Below are 19,142 nucleotides of genomic sequence, written 5' to 3'. Positions count from 1 at the left end.
GTGCCTGGCGCCTCCCAGAATTCGGCGCCTCTTGCACTTCTGGGTAAAGACGGCCCTGCTTGTCTCCAATCCATTACTGCTCCAGACTTATCAAAAACTGGAGCTGACAGTGAAATGACTTTAAAGTTGTTCCACCAGTGACCCTCGCAGTGGATCTTTGTGCCACAGGCGCCCACAACTGGGTCTGGACCACTGGCGGTGGCAATTGTGGGATCTTAGGGAAATGCAGCCAAGGGAACCAGATTCACACCAGGAGGACCGATCATTTGGAAGCATGCCGAGAACACGGACCACCTAGCTGACTGCTTCCGCAACCCCGGGAGGCATTTCCTTATCCTATCCATATCGACATATGGCAAAAGTCTAGCTAGAGAGAAATGGCACGAAATCGAGACGCTCTGCATGTTCTCCAGCAGGCAAATGCGCCCAGGGCTGGCCAGCCCAGCAGCGCCTCTATTCGCACGCCGCCCGAGACCCGAGTCAGCCTTCCTTGGAAAGGACCCCAGCTGCCTGCGCGCCCCTCGAAGGCTCCCCGGAGCGTTGATCCCCTCTCCCCGGGCGGACCCAGGACTCTGGGCGCGGCGGGGTCGGTGGGGCACAGCCTACTACTCACCGCCTTCGCTTCGGCCGCCCAGCGCTGCTCGAGGAGCAGCAGCGGCAGCAGCAGCAGCGCGGCCATCAGGAGCGCGAGCGGCGATTCCCGCGCGGGGCGGCCCATCCTCGTCCTCGTCTTGCTGCTGCTCCGGACACTCGCACGTGCGCGGCGGCCCCGATCCTGCGTCCGCCTCCGGCGCCTGTCGAGGAGGAAAGGCGACCTCGCTGCCCGGCGCCGCTTGTGCGCTGCCCAGGCCCCGCCCTGTCCCGCCCCGGCCGGGGGCCGCGGGGAGGCGCCAGCAGCTGGCCGAGGGCCGCTCCCGCCGCACTCCGGACCGCGCGAGGAGAGAAAGAGAGAGAGAGAGAGAGAGAGAGAGAGAGAGAGAGAGAGAGAGAGAGAGAGAGAGAGAGAGAGAGAGAGAGAGAGAGAGAGAGAGAGAGAGAGAGAGAGAGAGAGAGAGAGAGAGAGAGAGAGAGAGAGAGGGCAGCAGGTGAGTCTAGCGCGGGGCTGGCTCCCTCTTGCTTGCCCAGGGCGGAGCCGGGAGGGCGCTGCGCTTGCGGGAGCGGGGAGGGAGCGGTGGTCTCTCCCGGCCGGGTGGCTCGTCCGGCGGCCCTGCCCTGCCCTGCCCTGCCCTGCCCCGCGCGCGGCCCGGGATGGGGCGTGGCCGGCTGGCGCCCCGTTGCCCTTCTCACGCGCGTGTCGCTTGCTCCTCTCAGTCTGACTCGCAGGGCGCCTTCCCGTGCGCGGATCCAGAGACGAGGATGAGGCGCCCCCCGCCGCTGCGCGTCGCCCGCCCCACTGGCCGGTAAGTGGCGCCTTCCTCCCCGGGGGGACGGGCCGCTTTTCAGGCGCTTGGTAGCGCCGGGGACGGCATGCACTGTAACGATGGCGATTTTGTCTTTTCTGTGCAGGGTTTCACAAATTACGCTCTTTCTGGGATTGGTGCTGCTGCTTAGTGGTAAGGTGCAAGCTGTAAGTAAAACTTTTTGGAAGTACGTTTCTTTTCTATCCGCGCCAGTAACTTCTTTAGAGTTGCTTTAGAATTAAGCTATTGCCAAAACACTGCCATCGCCCTACTTTTTAAGGAAAGTGTTTTAATTTGTTTTATAAACTGGAATGGTTAGTATGCGTTCAGCTATAAAAGAGTTTGGGATATTTTCTATTTTTTCTGTTCAAAAATGCATTCCTACATCATTTCATGTGTACGCCTCCTTTCCATTGTTAAAACCATGCTCAAAATCCTATTTTTAGGCATGTACATGACGTGACTTAAGGAAATTTAAAAAGTGACTTGTGTGATTTGCTTCCTAATTGTATTTAAGATGGTTGGGTTAGCATCTTTTCGCTATGTGTGCATATTTGCGCCCTGCATTTAGAGTTTATGCAGAGATTTCTAGGCATACCTGTAGTTATAAAAGTTAATGAAGAGATATTCCCATTGGCTAAACATCCTCATCGAAGGAGGTGCCATTCACACTTGAGCTTAGCCAAAAGCCCTTTCCTGTTTCTGTTTACACCTGGAGTTTCAATCACACCCATAGGACTTTGGATGAATTCACATGATTGTTTAGTGGAAGGTGCAAAGGGGACTCTTATCTGTGGAGCTGTATTTGTCATTGGGAACCCTGATACCAGAGAGTTCCCAATTACATGGCAGAATCGATGCCCATACTGTGCAACCTTTCCTGTCTTCTGCTGAAGGGGGCATGCACAACCCTGCTCCCCCTTTCTGAGTTCAGTGAATGCATCTATTGCATGCATGGGGTTTCCTGGGATCAAAGCCCCATTTTAGTAGCGCTAGATAAGAAGTAAGTGGGGGTGAGGGCAAGACATAAAGATGACCGTCTAGGGCTTCTGTCCCTTAAAATTCAGGCGGTGAAGCTTTTCTCAGCATTGCAGCTGTGTGTTTATTTGGTTACCGGTATCATCCTCAGGGCTTTTTTTCAGCTTGAACTCACCAGAACTCAGTTTCAGCACCTCTCTGGCGAGTTCTGGCATCTCTCAGGTGAGCACCATTGCCAATCTAATGGAATGAGTTCATGGTGAGTTCTGGCACCTCTCTATCTAGAAAAATAGCACTGATCATACTAGAATTCATATCAGCTTGATTCCTGTTTGAACCTGGTGTTTCTTACTGGCATTAAAAGTGGTGTTTCTCTTCACTTCCCTTCCCATTTGGCACTGAAAGTTTGGCCTAACTAAATATTATGAGCTGCTATTGTACAAATATAAATATGTTTATAAATGAACCCTTTCTGAATTCTTCATAGTGCTATATCTATTTATTTACCATGACTCCTTTTTTATTTTGTTCCCTGCTCCTGCCCCATGAAATGGCCACCCAGCATGGAGCCAATATAGGCATGTTGCTCAAGGAGCTCACATGCTGCTTCAGTCCATGGGGCTGTGTGCTGTTGCCCAAAGACAGGGCCAGCCCAAGATATTTGGGCACAAATTGGGCCATTCCCTACCAGGGAGGGAGGGGTGAGTGAAGATCTCCATCAGGAGGTAAAGGGGGTGAGTAGGATAAAGACCTACACTGGGAACAAGGAGGTGAGTGGAGATCAACATTAGGAACATTCACCCAAAAGGTGAAGTGGGAATCTAAGGCTGTTGGGGGGGGGGCACTCTGGATCAGTTTGGCAGGGGCAGAGTCCAGGAAACTTCAGAAGGCAGCCCCCGCCATTTCCTCCCTGGGGGTGCCTCCTATTTGCCAAGAGGCTAAAGTAGAGGTGGCATGGCGGGCATTGGTGGGGCTGCCAAAGTGGTGGCAAATCTGGCCTTCAAGGACTGTGCAGACCTCCTGCCCCTGTGGATCCTGCCACCAGAGGCAGCTGCCTCACCTTGCCTCATGTCTGCTCATGTCACTGGATGAAATGAAGTGAAAATGAAGTATGCCAAGAGAGGCAAAAGTGGTTTTTCATCCTGCAAGGAATACTTGAGCAGTAAGCTGGTGGCCTGTGAACGCTCTTCTGGATACCTCAGTGCCTTCTAACTTATGGCAAATTCTTTTCCCCCCCTTTTTTAATTATTCAAGAAAAGCAAAATGTAAACAACAAAATCCTTATACACGAAAATAAAAAACTACAATATACACCTCCACCGCAACTCAACATCTTTTATGTTATAAATACTTTAACATTGTGTTTTGTAATAATCAATACTGTATATATCCATTATTCATTTTACCTTAGTGTGAAACATCTTTACATACTTACGCCTTGGTTTAAGTACGCCTCGGTTTGAGTACTTTCAGTTTAAGTACTCTGCGGACCTGTCTGGAACGGATTACTCCACTTTCCATTACTTTCAATGGGAAAGTTCGCTTCAGGTTAAATACGCTTCAGGTTAAGTACAGACTTCCGGAACAATTTGTGTTTGTAAACCGAGGTACCACTGTATTCTATGCATATTAATATGTTATGCTTAGAACGGTGTTTTTTTGTATAGTCCTCAAAACATTGCCATTCCTTCCTTAATTTCTGGTTGGGCTGATTTCTTATAGCTGCCGTTAATTTAACCAATCTTATGAATTCACATACTTTACTTATCCAGTCTTCCTTAGTGGTAATAATGTCTCCCGTTTCTAGCAAGTAATAATCTTGCTGTGGCTGTGGCGTATAAAAATAGCCTTTTCTTATCCTGTGGGATGTCATTTCCTATAATGCCCAATAGAAATGCCTCAGGTTTCTTTTCTATAGAGGTTTTGAACATCTTTTTTAACTTTCTCACAGCCCCACCATACATGAAACATTGTCCCCTCTGGATCTTAGTTTATAAACCTTGGCTAGTTTGGAGGGTGTCATATACCACCTATATAACATTTCATCAGATTTTCTTTGATGGTGTAACAGGCGGTAAATCTGATGTCTGACCTCCATAGTCTTTCCCACTGTTCCATCTGTATTGTGTAGCCGATAGCCTGGGCCCATTTTACCAGAACATCTTTTACTTGCTCATCTTTCAGGCCCCATTCCAGTAATAGGTTATAAATCTTGGATAATAATTTATTATTGTTTTTAATAATATCATTTGTAATTTAGATTCTTCTTTTCCAAAACCTATTTTTTGATCCAAATTAAATACATTATGTAGCTGTTGGTATTGGAGCCAATTGGTGAGGTAATGTCTTATCTCCTCAAATGATTTTAGTTTCAGATGCCCTTTCTCTTCTTTTAGTAATTGACTGTATGTTGCCCAATTACTTTCCATATTTATTTTTTAAACTGCAAATGCCTCTAATGGAGACAGCCACCATGGCGTTTGAGGTTCTAATAGTGGTTTATATCTGGTCCACACCTTGTAAAGGGTTAATAAACAGTGTTTAATAAACCCACTGTGGACTTTGACCTTATTATAGCCAAGGTAGGCATGCCACTCATATCTGTTGTTGTAGCTTCCCAAGTCAAATAGCTCTGTTTTCTCTAATAAAATACAGTCCTTTATCCAAGTTAGGCACGCTGCCTCATAATACGTTCTTAAATTTGGTAGGGCAAAGCCCCCTCTCCCTTTCTTATACGTCAATATTTTATGTTTTATACGCAGTTTCTTATTAAGCCAGATAAACCTTGTCAGGTCTTTCCTCCACCTATCGAAACATTCCATTTTGCCTATGATCAGGATCATTTGAAAAAGGAAAGGCATTTGGGGGAGCACTATCATTTTTATTGCCGAAATTCTTCCCCAAAATGAAAGTTTTAATCTAGTCCAAATTTCCAAATCTTTTAAAATTTCTTTCCATAATAATAATAATAATATTTTATTATTTGTACCCTGCCCATCTGGGTGGGTTTCCCCAGCCACTCAGGCGGCTTCCAACAAAGATTAAAATACGTTAAAATGTCACACATTAAAAACTTCCCGAAACAGATTTCAAGATTTTGTTATCATTGTCATCAAAAAGATCGATATTTTTCACTGCTATTTCAATTCCAATGCTTATTTCACTATCATCAAACCCGTTTTATCCTGTAGCTTTTGATCTGTTAAGTTTAAATCCAGAAACCTCCAAATGCTAATATTTTCCCCCAACACTTTGGGTATACTCAATTCTGGATCTGGGACAGCACATGGAAGAATCCCGACCAAGCCTATGAGGAGGCGTGTAGTGGTGATAGGGGATTCCCTACTGATGGGTATAGAAGCAGTGATCTGTGGGCCTGATAAGACGTCTCAAGAGGTGCGCTGTCTCCCTGGGGCCAAGATCCAAGATGTAACAGAACGGCTGCAAGGAATCATAAAACCCACTGACAAATACCCCTTCCTTTTGGTCCATGTGGGAACCAATGACACTGCAAGCCATAGCCTTCAGAAGATCAAAAGTGATTATGAGGCTCTCAGCAGGAAGTTGAAGCAATTAAATGCACAAATTGTCATCTCATCTGTCCTCCCAGTTGAACGACGTGGCCCAGGGAGAGAGGGAAAAATAGGGGAAGTGAACAACTGGCTTCACAAATGGTGCAAGCAGGAACGGTTTGGATTCTTAGATCACGATCTGCAGTTTCTTGAAGATGGACTTTTGGCAAGTGATGGGCTGCACCTCATAAGGGTTGGGAGGAATGTTTTTGCTATGAAACTAAAAAAACCTCATCAGGAGGGCTTTAAACTGACTTATGTGGGGGAGGGAGACAGTGGTCCTGAAGGTAGGAGTCTATCAAGTGCTGAAGATGATCATCCAAATGTCAAGGACCAAATGGAGCAAACACCACACAGACCTAGTGGTGGGAGGAAAAATTCCTTTAAAAAGAGATCAATGGTCTTCAATGTCTGTATACTAATGCACAGAACATGGGAAATAAACAAGATGAACTTGAGCTCTTGGTACAGCAAACTAAATACGACATAATAAGCATCACTGAAACCTGGTGGGATGAGTCTCATGACTGGAATGTAGTAATAGAGGGATACAATCTGTTTCAGAGAAATAGACAAAACAGGAAAGGAGGAGTAGCGTTTTACGTCAGGGATGTGTATACCTGTGAAGAGATCCAGGATTTAAAACTTCAAAGCCAAGTTGAGAGTATCTGGGTCAAAATTAAGGGAGAGAAAAATAACAGTGATCTCATTGTGGGAGTTTACTATAGATCCCCAAGACAAACTGAGGACACAGATGATGCCTTCCTGGAACAGATGACCAGGCATTCAAAAGGAGGTGAGATAGTAGTAATGGGGGATTTCAACTATCCTGATATTTGTTGGATGTCAAACTCAGCCAAGAGCATAAGGTCGAACAGATTCCTCACTGGCCTTGCAGACAACTTCATTGACCAGAAAGTGGGAGAAGCAACAAGAGGATCAGCCATTTTAGATCTGATTCTAACCAATAGTGATGGCCTGGTTAGCGGGGTAGAAGTGGCAGGATCATTAGGTGTGAGTGACCATGCTCTTCTGGAGTTTATTATACAGCGGAAAGGAGCAACCTTGTCAAACCTTGCTGAAATCAAGTTAGGCTATATCAGGCACCCCCAAACTTTGGCCCTCCAGATGTTTTGGACTACAATTCTCATCACCCCTGACCACTGGTCCTGTTAGCTAGGGATCATGGGAGTTGTAGGCCAAAACATCTGGAGGGCCGCAGTTTGGGGATGCCTGGGCTATATCCACAGCATTCCCTTCATCTACCAGGCTTGTAATTCTGTCAAAAAATGAGATCAGATTAGTCTGACATGACTTATTTTTCAGAAACCCATGCTGACTTTTAGTGATCACAGCGTTCCTTTCTAGGTGCTCACAGACCGTTTGCTTAATGATCTGCTCTAGAATCTTTCCTGGTATTGATGTCAGGCTGGGCAGTAATTGTTTGGGTCCCCTCTTTCCCCCTTTTTGAAAATAGGGACAACATTTGCACTCCTCCAGCCTGCTAGGACTTCACCTATTCTCCAGGAATTCTCAAGGATTACTGTCAGTGGTTTGGAAATCACCTCTGCCAGTTCTTTTAATACTCTTGGATGTAGTTCATCTGGCCCTGGAGACTTGAATACATCTAAACTAGCCAAGTATTCTTGTACTACCTCCTTACTTGTTCGGGGCTGTGCGTCCCCTGCTGAATCATCTGCTCCATATTCTTCAGGTCGGGCATTGTTTTCTTTTTTGGAGAAGACTGAGGCAAAGAAGGCATTGAGGAGTTCTGCCCTTTCTCTGTCCCCTGTTTGCATTTCACCATCTTCTCCTCTAAGTGACCCCACTGTTTCCTTGTTCTTCCTTTTGCTACGGACATACCCATAAAAGCCCTTTTTGTTGCTTTTAACCTCTCTAGCAAGCCTGAGTTCATTCTGTGCTTTAGCTTTTCTGACTTTGTCTCTACACGTGCTGGCTATTTGTTTGAATTCCTCTCTGGTGATTTCCCCCTTTTTCCATTTTTTGTACATATCCCTTTTAAATCTTAACTCAGTTAAAAGTTCTTTAGATAGCCACCCTGGCTTCTTTAGGCACCTTCCATGTTTCTGTCTCATTGGTATTGCCTGAAGTTGTGCTTTTAATATCTCCCTTTTAACAAACTCCCAACCATCATGAACCCCCTTCCCTTTTAGTATTTCTGTCCATGGGATCTCACCCAGCGTTTCCCTAAGTTTTCTGAAGTCGGCTTTCTTAAAGTCTAGAATTTGAGTCTTAGTATGCTTGGTTGCTCCTTTCCGCTGAATAATAAACTCCAGAAAAGCATGGTCACTCCCACCTAATGATCCTGCCACTTCTACCCCGCTAACTGGTCACTATTACTGGTCACTATTTTTAGAATCAATTCAGAATAAGTATCAAAGAAAGGAATCAAGTTTAATTTAATAAATTATGTCTTATTATATTTCTGAGCACTGGCTCTTTTACTCTCTCCTTGGGCTTTCCACCTCTTCTTCTCTCTCCTGTGTAGTATCTCCTCTTAGTTCTCTCTTGCATTTTCTCCAGAATTTCCCAACTTCTTCTGCATTTCTGAGGATCTTTATTCTATCTTTGTAAGTGAAGGAACTCCCATTTATATCCTATTTCCTTAGTCTATTGCATCTGTCAGTGTTTTATAGTTTTGTCTTTTTCTCAGGATCCTCTTTGGGATTTCTTTAAAGTCTGTAATGTTCCTAGTTACAGATAGATAGCTGTGTTGGTCTGACGTAGTCGAAACAAACAAACAAAATCCTTCCAGCAGCACCTTAGAGACCAACTAAGTTTGTCATTGGTATGAGCTTTCGTGTGCATGCAAACTTCTTCATATACACAGTAATGTTCCTGTCGTCTATCCTCAGTTTTCTTTTCTGCAATATCTTGACCTTCAACAATCTTGAATTGAAAAACACCAGATAGTCTCCTGGTCTTTTACTTTACTTCGTTCTATCAGTCTTGATTCTAAAGATCTTATCTATGTCCATGTTAAGTCTGGTGGTTGTATTATTGTGGGTGAGGAGTTGTTTAAGATTGGGTGGCTGTCTGTAGGCAATGAAAGGTCTTCCTCCCAGAGTTTGAGAAAGGGAGCTGTCATTGTCCAGGAGAGGCTGTAGATCTCTGATGATGCGTTGTACTGTTTTAACTTGGGAGCTGTATGTGATGACTAGTGGTCTGTTATTTTCTTTTTTGGGTCTGTCTTGCAGTAGGTTCTCTCTAGGTATCAGTCTGGCTCTGTTGATCTGTTGTTTGACTTCATCAGGTGGATATTTTAGTTCTAAAAAGGTTTGCTGTAGATCTCTTAGGTGAGATTCTCTGTCTGTAGAGTTGGAACAGATGTGGTTGTAACGTAGGGCCTGGCTGTATATGATGGATTGTTTGGTATGTTTGGGATGGTAGCTAGAAGCATGTAGATATGTTTGTCGGTCAGTTGGTTTTCTGTATAAGGTGGTGTCTATACGTCCATCCTGTATTTTTATAGTAGTGTCCAAAAAATGTATTTCTTGCATAGATTGGTTCATTGTTAGGTTGATGGTAGGGTGAAAGTCATTGAATGTCTGGTGGAAGGTTTCCAGGGTCTGTTGTCCAGACTAAAACACTGGTACCAGAGCCTGCAATAAACCCAGATGCCAACTTTGCTGCCACATACACCCAGACAACACCATTACTAGCCCCAACAACATCCAACATACCATCTCAGGACTATTTAATTGCTCATCTTCTAACATTGTGTATGCCATCAAATGCCAACAGTGCCCTTCAGCTCTCTATATTGGACAAACAGGCCAAACCCTACGCCAAAGGATAAATGGACATAAATCTGACATCAGGAACCACAAGACAGAAAAACCAGTAGGAGAACACTTCAATCTCCCAGGACATTCTATACAAGATCTCAAAGTAGCTGTCTTACTACAAAAGAATTTCAGAAATAGACTAGAAAGAGAAGTTGCTGAATTACAACTTATCACCAAGCTCAAAACCATGGAGGGACCTGGTTTGAACAGAGACATAGGATTCTTATCTCATTATACATGATAAAGCGATCTTCAGCCATCTCAACCCTTGCTTTTTCATGCAAAACCATTTGCAGTCGTTTTCAGTCATCAACAGCTATCAGTCAGTCAATCACCCACTTCCACCACCCTTCTGAGTGATACCCCCTCCCCACCCCACCCCCTCCCCACCCCTTCTCCACATAGGTAAGTGCCTGGGGACTCCTATTTCAGTGTATCTGAAGAGGTGTGCATGCACACGAAAGCTCATACCAAAATAAAAACTTAGTTGGTCTTTAAGGTGCTACTGAAGGAATTTTTTAATTTTACTTCGACCCAGACCAACACGGCTACCTACCTGTAACCAGAACATCAGTGTGAGGATATACATAAGGTCTCATGGGCAAAACATGGGAGGTGTAGTATGTTGCATAGCAAACATGACAAGTTAAATTTCAGTTCCTGTTTGGATACACTATATTTTAATATGCTAGTTGTGATAATTTTATGCCCATTAAAATTATCCATAGTTATATTTTATGTTTCTAAAGTAACAGAATGACTTTCAATCTGGTAATGTAGCATTTTTTTTTCAATTTTTCCAAAAATTTCCGTTTTTTTCTGGAAAAAACCGGGGGGGAAACCGGTTGTTTTTTTCCTGAGCTTCAAAATTTCCGAAAATTTTACATCTTTACACAGAACTGAGGAGTTAAATGCCTAACATTTCCCTTAGCTCGTATTTCTGTGTATTTCTGCAGGGACTTGTTTGTTTGTTTATTTATTTATTTAATAAATATATTGCATTATGTCTCATGGGGTGAAGCAGAGACCCTTTCAGGCAGTCCATATTGTTTCAGCTCAAGGTCGGCTTTTATTTCTAAATATTCCATCCTTAGCAGGCCTGAGGCTTTATTAGGTGGGATTGCTGTTGTTGAGTCGTTTAGTCGTGTCCGACTCTTCGTGACCCCATGGACCAGAGCACGCCAGGCACTCCTGTCTTCCACTGCCTCCCGCAGTTTGGTCAAACTCATGTTCATAGCTTCGAGAACACTGTCCAACCATCTCGTCCTCTGTCGTCCCCTTCTCCTTGTGCCCTCAATCTTTCCCAGCATCAGGGTCTTTTCCAAGGAGACTTCTCTTCTCATGAGGTGGCCAAAGTATTGGAGCCTCAGCTTCAGGATCTGTCCTTCCAGTGAGCACTCAGGGCTGATTTCCTTCAGAATGGATAGGTTTGATCTTCTTGCAGTCCATGGGACTCTCAAGAGTCTCCTCCAGCACCATAATTCAAAAGCATCAATTCTTCGGCGATCAGCCTTCTTTATGGTCCAGCTCTCACTTCCATACATCACTACTGGGACAACCATAGCTTTAACTATACGGACCTTTGTCGGCAAGGTGATGTCTCTGCTTTTTAAGATGCTGTCTAGGTTTGTCATTGCTTTTCTCCCAAGAAGCAGACATCTTTTAATTTTGTGACTGCTGTCACCATCTGCAGTGATCATGGAACCCAAGAAAGTAACATCTCTCACTGCCTAAATTTCTTCCCCTTCTATTTGCCAGGAGGTGACGGGACCAGTGACCATGATCTTGGTTTTTTTGATGTTGAGCTTCAGACCATATTTTGCACTCTCCTCTTTCATCCTCATTAAAAGGTTCTTTAATTCCTCCTCACTTTCTGCCATCAAGGTTGTGTCATCAGCATATCTGAGGTTGTTGATATTTCTTCCGGCAATCTTAATTCCAGTTTGGGATTCATCCAATCCAGCCTTTCACATGATGAATTCTACATATAAGTTAAATAAGCAGGGAGACCATATACAGCCTTGTCGTACTCCTTTCCCAATTTTGAACCAATCAGTTATTCCATATTCAGTTCTAACTGTAGCTTCCTGTCCCACATAGAGATTTCTCAGGAGACAGATGAGGTGATCAGGCACTCCCATTTCTTTAAGAACTTGCCATAGTTTGCTGTGGTTGATACAGTCAAATGCTTTTGCGTAGTCAATGAAGCAGAAGTAGATGTTTTTCTGGAACTCTCTAACTTTCTCCATAATCCAGCGCATGTTTGCTATTTGGTCTCTGGTTCCTCTGCCCTTTCGAAATCCAGCTTGCACTTCTGGGAGTTCTCGGTCCACATACTGCTTAAGCCTGCCTTGTAGAATTTTAAGCATAACCTTGCTAGCGTGTGAAATGAGCGCAATTGTGCGATAGTTGGAGCATTCTTTGGCACTGCCCTTCTTTGGAATTGGGATGTAGACTGATCTTCTCCAATCCTTTGGCCACTGCTGAGTTTTTCAAACTTGCTGGCATATTGAGTGTAGCATAGCATAGCATAGCATAGTGTAGCATAGCATAGCATATTGAGTGTAACATGTAGGTGGGATTAGCAAACCTCATTGACACATAAATCAAAGGAGTGGGGAGGGGCAGGAAAAGTGAAGGAAGAGCTCTGGCACTGTATTAGAAAGGGCAGATATGTGATGAGTTCTCTTTTAGCCCTGAAGTGGAATGCGTTCCAGGGGATTTGAAACTGCTGGCTGAATACCAGAAACCAATGTGGGAACCATTGTTCTGTCTCAAGGCCTTCTCCTCCTCCTCCTCTTCATTCCCAAGCCTTCTTTCTACTAAGCTAAACTACCAGATTTTAGAGCTTGAAAAGGTGCTGAAATGCTATACAAGGAACAACATTTGTGTAATCACAACATCTGAGACTATTCAGTTTAAAAACAGATGATGGATAAAATTATGCATTGTGTGGAGAGAGAAAAATGTTTTTCTCCCATAATACAGAAACCTGGGGTTATCCTAGGAAGCTGAATGGTGGAATATTCAGGACCAGCAAAAGGAAGGACTAAGGCACAAAGTGCATATCTATTTTATGGCATTCTCTTTCATCAAATGTAGTAATGGCCACAACCTTCCGTGGCTTTAAAAAGGGGATTAGACAAATCCATGGGGAATAAGGCCATCCATGGCTATACAGAACATGCCACATTCTTCCAGATCCTAGTTGCTGGAGTGTCAAAAGGGGCAGGGGCTGCTGGTTGTCCAGGATGAGGGACAGAATGCTGGACTCTCTAGAACATTGACCTAATCCATTAAAGCATTTCTTTCCATCTGCAGTGCCTCATTCTGCTGGGCCTGTGGCTTTTATCCCTCCTTAATTTTTCTGAGCTTCACAGGACATGTGGAATTACTTATCTGCATTGGTAATACACGTGTGTGGGAAATGAAAACATGCACACATTTTGTACTAGAACAGTTTCTTACAAGTGGTTACAAGGACCCTGAGAGAGAACTTTCCGTAAGTGTCTGAAATGTAATGCCCCGGGAGGCCAAGATTCTTTTACTTGCAGGAAGTTGACTTACTCCCTGCTAAAGTGTGGTCTACTTCAAAAATCATAAACATTAAAAAAACTATTTCCATCTGAGAGTTTCAAAACTTACAAAGAGAAAATACATCCCACAGTTAGCTCCTCACTTTCCAATCTTGTAACCTTTAGTTCCTCAGTTCAGTATTTTTCATGTTTCATGCCTTGTAGCTATTGGAAGTTTAACAAATTTAATTTTGGGCAGAATTATAAGGAGCAACATAGCTTCCCCCAAATTGTTTCTATGGTGGTGATGTGTGGCAGGCTTTGTAGTGGTTGTGTCTCATATGGCTACATTGCTGTGCCCTGGCTTAAGTGGCCACAAACTCACCCCCTTATAGAGGAAGGCACATGGTGGTAACTAGTTGTAAGTACTTAAAAGTCTGCATCTCCCTGAACAAAGGCACAAAAGAAGAAATAAGGGAAATCCATTCACATGTGTATTGAGTTAATGAACATCCTCCTGAGTGCGGCTTACCCTGAGCCATAAAATAAGAAGTGGGTAGATTGGAATGTGTAACTCCCCTTCAGAATCGGGACCCTGGGGGTTTCAGAGCATGGGAAACCTGCAGCTCTTCCTTGGGCCATCAGCCAATACTGTCTGCTGGATAGAGCCCAAACATTTTCCTAGAACTATGTTTAGATATCTTAACAGACTTGTGTGTTTTAAAAGTAAAGTAGCAAAATAACTTCCTCCACAGAACCAAACACTTGGGAACGAAATAGGCTCTGCTGCTGCTGCTCCAAAATAGTCTCAAGCATAATTGCAGGTCCAGTCAGTAATACTAAGACCATCATTCTATGGAAGTTCATATAATCATAGAAATGAAGGGTTGGAAGAGACCCTGAGGGTGATTTAGTCCAACCCCCTGCAATGCAGGAGTCTCAGCTAAAACATCCAGGGCAACCTCTGCTTCGAAACCTGCAAGGAAGGAGAGGCCACCACCTTCTCAAGGGAGTCCAGTCCACTGTCAAAGAGCACTTGCTGTCAGAAATTTCCTCCTGATGTTTAGTCAGAAACTCCTTTCTTATAAATTGAATCCATTGGTTCAGGTTCTACCTTCCAGAGCAGGAGAAAACAACCTTGCTCCATCTTCCATGTGACAGCTCTTCAGATATTTGAAGATGGCTATCATATCTCCTCGGACTCTTCTTCTCAAGGCTATCCATACCCAACTTCCTCAACTGTTCCTCATAAGGCTAAGTTGCCAGACCCATGAATTATTTTGGTTGCCCTCTGCACACTTTCCAGCTTGACAATATGCTTCTTAAATTGTGGTGCCCAGAATTGGACACAGTATCCCAGGTGTGGTCTGACCAAGGTAGAATACAGCAGTATTATGACTTCCCTTGATCTGGACACTTCTTCTTTGGTGATCACTCATAAACGAGTAAGATTGTCTTCCATAAACATGGTTTTAACAGTGCCTGTGTAAGTGACTGTGGAGGCCAATTCTGAATCCACACATCCTTCCACAGTGGGGACATGGGTTTCCGGGCGGGAGTTGATAATGGTGAGGGTTTGCCAAGCATGCCTTCCTCTTAGCATGTTTCTCCCTTTTGTCCTGAGTTTGAGTGTCTTCAAAGCCCATGACACCTTTGGTGAAGGGTGTTCTCCAATTGGAGTGCTTGCAGGCCAGGGTTTCCCAATTGTCGGTGTTTAAACTACATCTTTTTAAGATTTGCCTTGAGACAGTCTTTAAGCCTCATTTGTTGACCACCAGCATTTCGCTTTCCGTTTTTAAGTTCAGAATAGAGTAGTTGCTTTGTAAGACGATCATCAGGCACATCAAGCACAACATGACCAGTCCAACGAAGTTGACGTTGAAGCATCATCACTTCCAAATGGATGATCTTTGCTTCTTCCAGTATACTGTAGTACAGGGGTGGCCAACTTCCAAGTGACTGTGATCTACTCACAGAGTTAAAAACTGGCGGTGATCTACCCGCTTTTTTGGGGTTCAGGTCAAAGTTGTTGAGCTTTATTTAGGAACAAAAGCCCTGTTTTGGGGGTTTCATTCAGTAGAGTATTGGGGGAAGGGGAACATGGAAGGACTGCAGGGAGTCAGGTCTTTCTGCCTATTTTGTGAGAGTTTTCTTTGAAGTACCAGCTGAGTCAAATGTTGTCTTACAAGATGCTGTTGCTTGTGCTTCAGAGTCTAAAGCAAGAAGATGATGTCAAATGATAGTTCCTTCACTAAATGGTGTTTATAAGTGGTCCATGTTTCACAAGCATACAGTAAGGTTGGTAGTACAGTAGCTTTGTAAACAAGCTTTTGGGTTTGATCTGGACCCAAACTTCTGTTGATGCAGCCTAGAATAGCATTAGCTCCCCCCCTTTTTTTTTTTGCTGCTGCTGCATCACCATCACCCTGTTGACTCAAGTTAAGCTTGTCCACCACGACCACTAGATCCTTTCCACATGTACTGCTGGCAAGCCAGGTGTCTCCCATCTTATATTGGTGCTGGTTCTTCTTGCCTCACTGTAGAAGCTTACATTTGCCCCTATTGAATTTCATTTTTAGAACAAGGTAATAGCTTTCCTGGGCTCCCCTTTCCCCTACCTCAATCTGGGATCATATAGGATGGAAGGCTCCATCTGCCTTAGATACCCTTCCTTCCTCCCTGGAACTTCATGCTTGTTTTTGTATGATCGCCCCACAACTGTGCACCCCCACCCCAATGTGTGCCCTATACAGTATTATATTCTGTCCTCTAGCATCATGCCACACAAGGCCTACTTACATGCTCCTCCTCTGGCTCCACATTTCCTTCCCAGTCTATTCTGCTTCCCTACCACACATACATCTCCCCCAAAACATGGTACTTCATCACTCTTTTCAGACCATCTCTTTCTCCTTCCACCCTACCTCCCTGTTGATGCTACTTCTGCCATAAAACCCTGCTAGGGGAAACTGGCGGTAGGTTCCTTTCCTGGTATTTTCTGCAAAGATGGGACCTCTGACCTGGTACTGCCTGACATTCCACTCATTCCACAAGTGTGTGAGAGTGGAGGAGGGAGATATGGGGTCAAACCTTCAAGAGATATATGCTGACATTTCTAAGCAAAGCTCAAATGTTTGCAGGTGCAGGATTTATTCACTGCATCAGTACAGTGGTACCTCAGGTTACAAACACTTCAGGTTACAGATTCCGCTAACCCGGAAGTAGTACCTCGGGTTAAGAACTTTCCTTCAGGATGAGAACAGAAATCGCACAACGGCGGCACAGTGGCAGCGAGAGGCCCCATTAACTAAAGTGGTACCTCAGGTTAAGAACAGTTTCAGGTTAAGAACGGACCTGCGGCACGAATTAAGTTCTTAACCAGAGGGACCACTGTAATGAGCAACAGCATTCTCTTCCTATCTTTGCAATATGTAACTTGCATTGTAGAATATAAACCTCAGGTCTCAAGTACAAAAGGAGTAGAACCAAACTTTTAAATAAATTTTAGTCAGCCGTTTTATTCTGGAGTTGCCCTTTGAAGTTTTTTGACCAAAAATCTTATCTGCATATGGAAATCCCAGCCTCCAAAACTGGATGTCTTCATCCAATCACACAAGAACAGATAAGGGCAGGCACCCCCAAACTTCGACCCTCCAGATTTTTGGACTACAATTCCCATCATCCCTGACCACTGGTCCTGTTAGCTAGGGATCATGGGAGTTGTAGGCCAAAACATCTGGAGGGCCGCAGTTTGGGGATGCCTGGATTAGGGTCTGAATGCATCTATAAACTCAACTGTCAAAATTGTGAAAGCTAGGTCATGGGTAAAGGTAAAGGGACCCCTGACCATTAGGTCCAGTCGTGACCAACTCTGGGGTTGCGGCGCTCATCTCGCATTATTGGCTGAGGGAGCCGGCGTACAGCTTCCAGGTCATGTGGCCAGCATGACAAAGCTGCTTCTGGCAAACCAGAGCAGCACATGGAAACGCCGTTTACCTTCCCGCTGTAGCGGTTCCTATTTATCTACTTGCATTTTGACGTGCTTTCGAACTGCTAGGTTGGCAGGAGCTGGGACCAAGCAACGGGAGCTCACCCCGTCACAGGGATTCAAACCGCCGACCTTCTGATCAGCAAGCCCTAGGCTCAGTGGTTCAACCACAGCGCCAGTATACAAATTTTTATTTTAATAAAAGAAAAATAGGTCATGGTAGGTAGACCTATTTATCTTAAAATAAAAATTTGTATACTGCTACTATATAAAGTATACATTAAAATTATTGATGTCAGTTAAAAATTTAACATAAAATTGTAAATAGAAATAAAATTAGTTAATACCGTATATATAAGATAAAATTACACATTAAAATACATGTCAGCTTTACATATTTGAGTGGGATTTCAAAAAAAAAAATGCCTAATATATCAAAATTATTGGAAGAACTGCCTGTATGGCTGAGTCTTTGAAATCCTGCCACATTTACCATGGCAAACTACCTTTGTAAATGCGAATGCATTCTGCAGACCTTCCTTTTAATATCTGGAATTTTAGAATCTCTTGAGACACCTTCCTCTCTCACCAGGGAATCAGCTGAAAGGCCATCAACATGAGATAAATGTTTCTCTGGAAACCATTTGGATCCATTAAGTGGTGGGGGCGGGCCATTCAAATTGGTCCCACCTCCCTGCAGAGGGGAAGGGTTGAGAGAGAGAGATCTTGCAAGTTGCCTAGAAACTCATTTCATGAAATTGAGCTGCGAGAGTGACTGGCCCTGTAAACCTTGTGGCTGATGACAGATTTGTTGCATTCCATTCCATTCCAGAAGCTCTGCCATTCTTGACCTCACCTGAGAGACAATGGAGTGTGCCTCCAGGGGTGAAGTCAAACTGCTCCATTTGCAACCTTGAAGTGACCTTCCCAGGGTGCAAGCCTGGCCAGTGTGTATGGAAGTTCTGGGCTGCCTAGATGACAAGACTTCCTCCAAGGCATCCAACCGCCTTAGGGACTCCATTCTGGATTTGCCTAGGGTTTACTACTCCTTAGTGTTTTCTTCTCCCAAAGACAAGAGGGGGTTTAGTGTCAGAGTTTTCTTTCTCCTAAATGGGCTCCCTTCCCAGGTTGAGGAGCCCCATCTGTCCCTCACTGCCCTCTAAACCACGTGCAGAAACTGCCTTCTTGCCATAGCTGCCAAGTTTTCCCTTTTCTCGCGAGGAAGCCTATTCAGCATAAGGGAAAATCCCTGTAAAAAAGGGATAACTTGGCAGCTATGCTTCTTGCCTGTTAGATCCACTCTTGGTCTCATTGGGTAAATCTGCTGGAGCCTGTCTTCACATGCAGGGGAAGTCCCTAGCTGTTTTTAATAGTACGTCTTTATTTTTAATTTACTGATTGCCTTCTATGCAGTCATCTTCAGGTGGTGTAAAGTAAAAAACATAAAGTTAAAACATAAAAAGCAGATACATTTAAAAGGAAAAGTAGATTTTATTAAAAATATAAAGTCATGAAGTTATACCAGAAGAAGCATTGCACTTACACAAGTCAGATTTTAGGTGTTTGTTTCTATAAATATTTTATTTACTTAATATACTTAAATGGGACAAGAAATAACTATTCTGGGAACCATTATTAAGATTCTCTTAACATCTGTCTGTTTTGGAATTTCAGCTGTTACTTTATCAGCCTGATGGGAGCCAAACCCAGATGCTCAAGCCACCATCACCTTGTATGGCCTGATGGACCAGATGGAAGAAAGAGGTTTTCACTATGGGCTCTTTCTTTCATTCTGGGATTCTTGTACTTTGACCACTTGTACATTAAATCAATGTGTGCCGTAAATTGCACATTAATAAATTCTACAGCAACATATATTG

General features: G+C 44.0%; 2 protein-coding genes and 1 long non-coding RNA gene across 6 annotated transcripts in view; 2 read left to right on the top strand and 1 right to left on the bottom strand.

Annotated features, from left to right (window-relative positions):
• Positions 1–796, bottom strand: part of COL4A1 (collagen type IV alpha 1 chain) — a 170,389-nt gene extending 169,593 nt beyond the window's left edge. The window contains exon 1 of the mRNA XM_035110373.3: positions 614–796. Within this exon, the coding sequence (XP_034966264.1) occupies positions 614–718 (105 nt within the window). The 5' untranslated portion in view covers positions 719–796. The remainder of the gene's footprint in view (positions 1–613) is intronic.
• A 23-nt stretch (positions 797–819) lies between these two features.
• The window catches only part of COL4A2 (collagen type IV alpha 2 chain), a 146,038-nt gene continuing 127,715 nt past the window's right edge, over positions 820–19,142 (top strand). The window contains exons 1-3 of one of the 4 annotated variants that reach the window (XM_088667107.1): positions 820–1,085; positions 1,324–1,400; positions 1,507–1,567. In XM_088667107.1, the coding sequence (XP_088523233.1) occupies positions 1,357–1,400; positions 1,507–1,567 (105 nt within the window). In that variant the 5' untranslated portion in view covers positions 820–1,085; positions 1,324–1,356. Of the gene's footprint in view, positions 1,086–1,120; positions 1,401–1,506; positions 1,568–19,142 lie in introns of those variants that run through there. The other 3 variants (XM_035110370.3, XM_088667109.1, XM_088667108.1) reach the window with 3 other exon arrangements.
• On the top strand, positions 2,538–19,137 carry LOC148686136 (uncharacterized). The gene is made up of 2 exons (XR_015949285.1): positions 2,538–2,637; positions 18,937–19,137. It is a non-coding gene; the product is annotated as an uncharacterized LOC148686136 (long non-coding RNA).

The sequence above is a fragment of the Zootoca vivipara genome, chromosome 3 (assembly GCF_965207765.1).
Source record: "Zootoca vivipara chromosome 3, rZooViv2.hap1.1, whole genome shotgun sequence".
NCBI classification, from domain to species: domain Eukaryota; kingdom Metazoa; phylum Chordata; class Lepidosauria; order Squamata; family Lacertidae; genus Zootoca; species Zootoca vivipara.
Note: the sequence above shows the minus strand (reverse complement) of the source record. Positions and strands in the feature narration are given on the sequence as shown.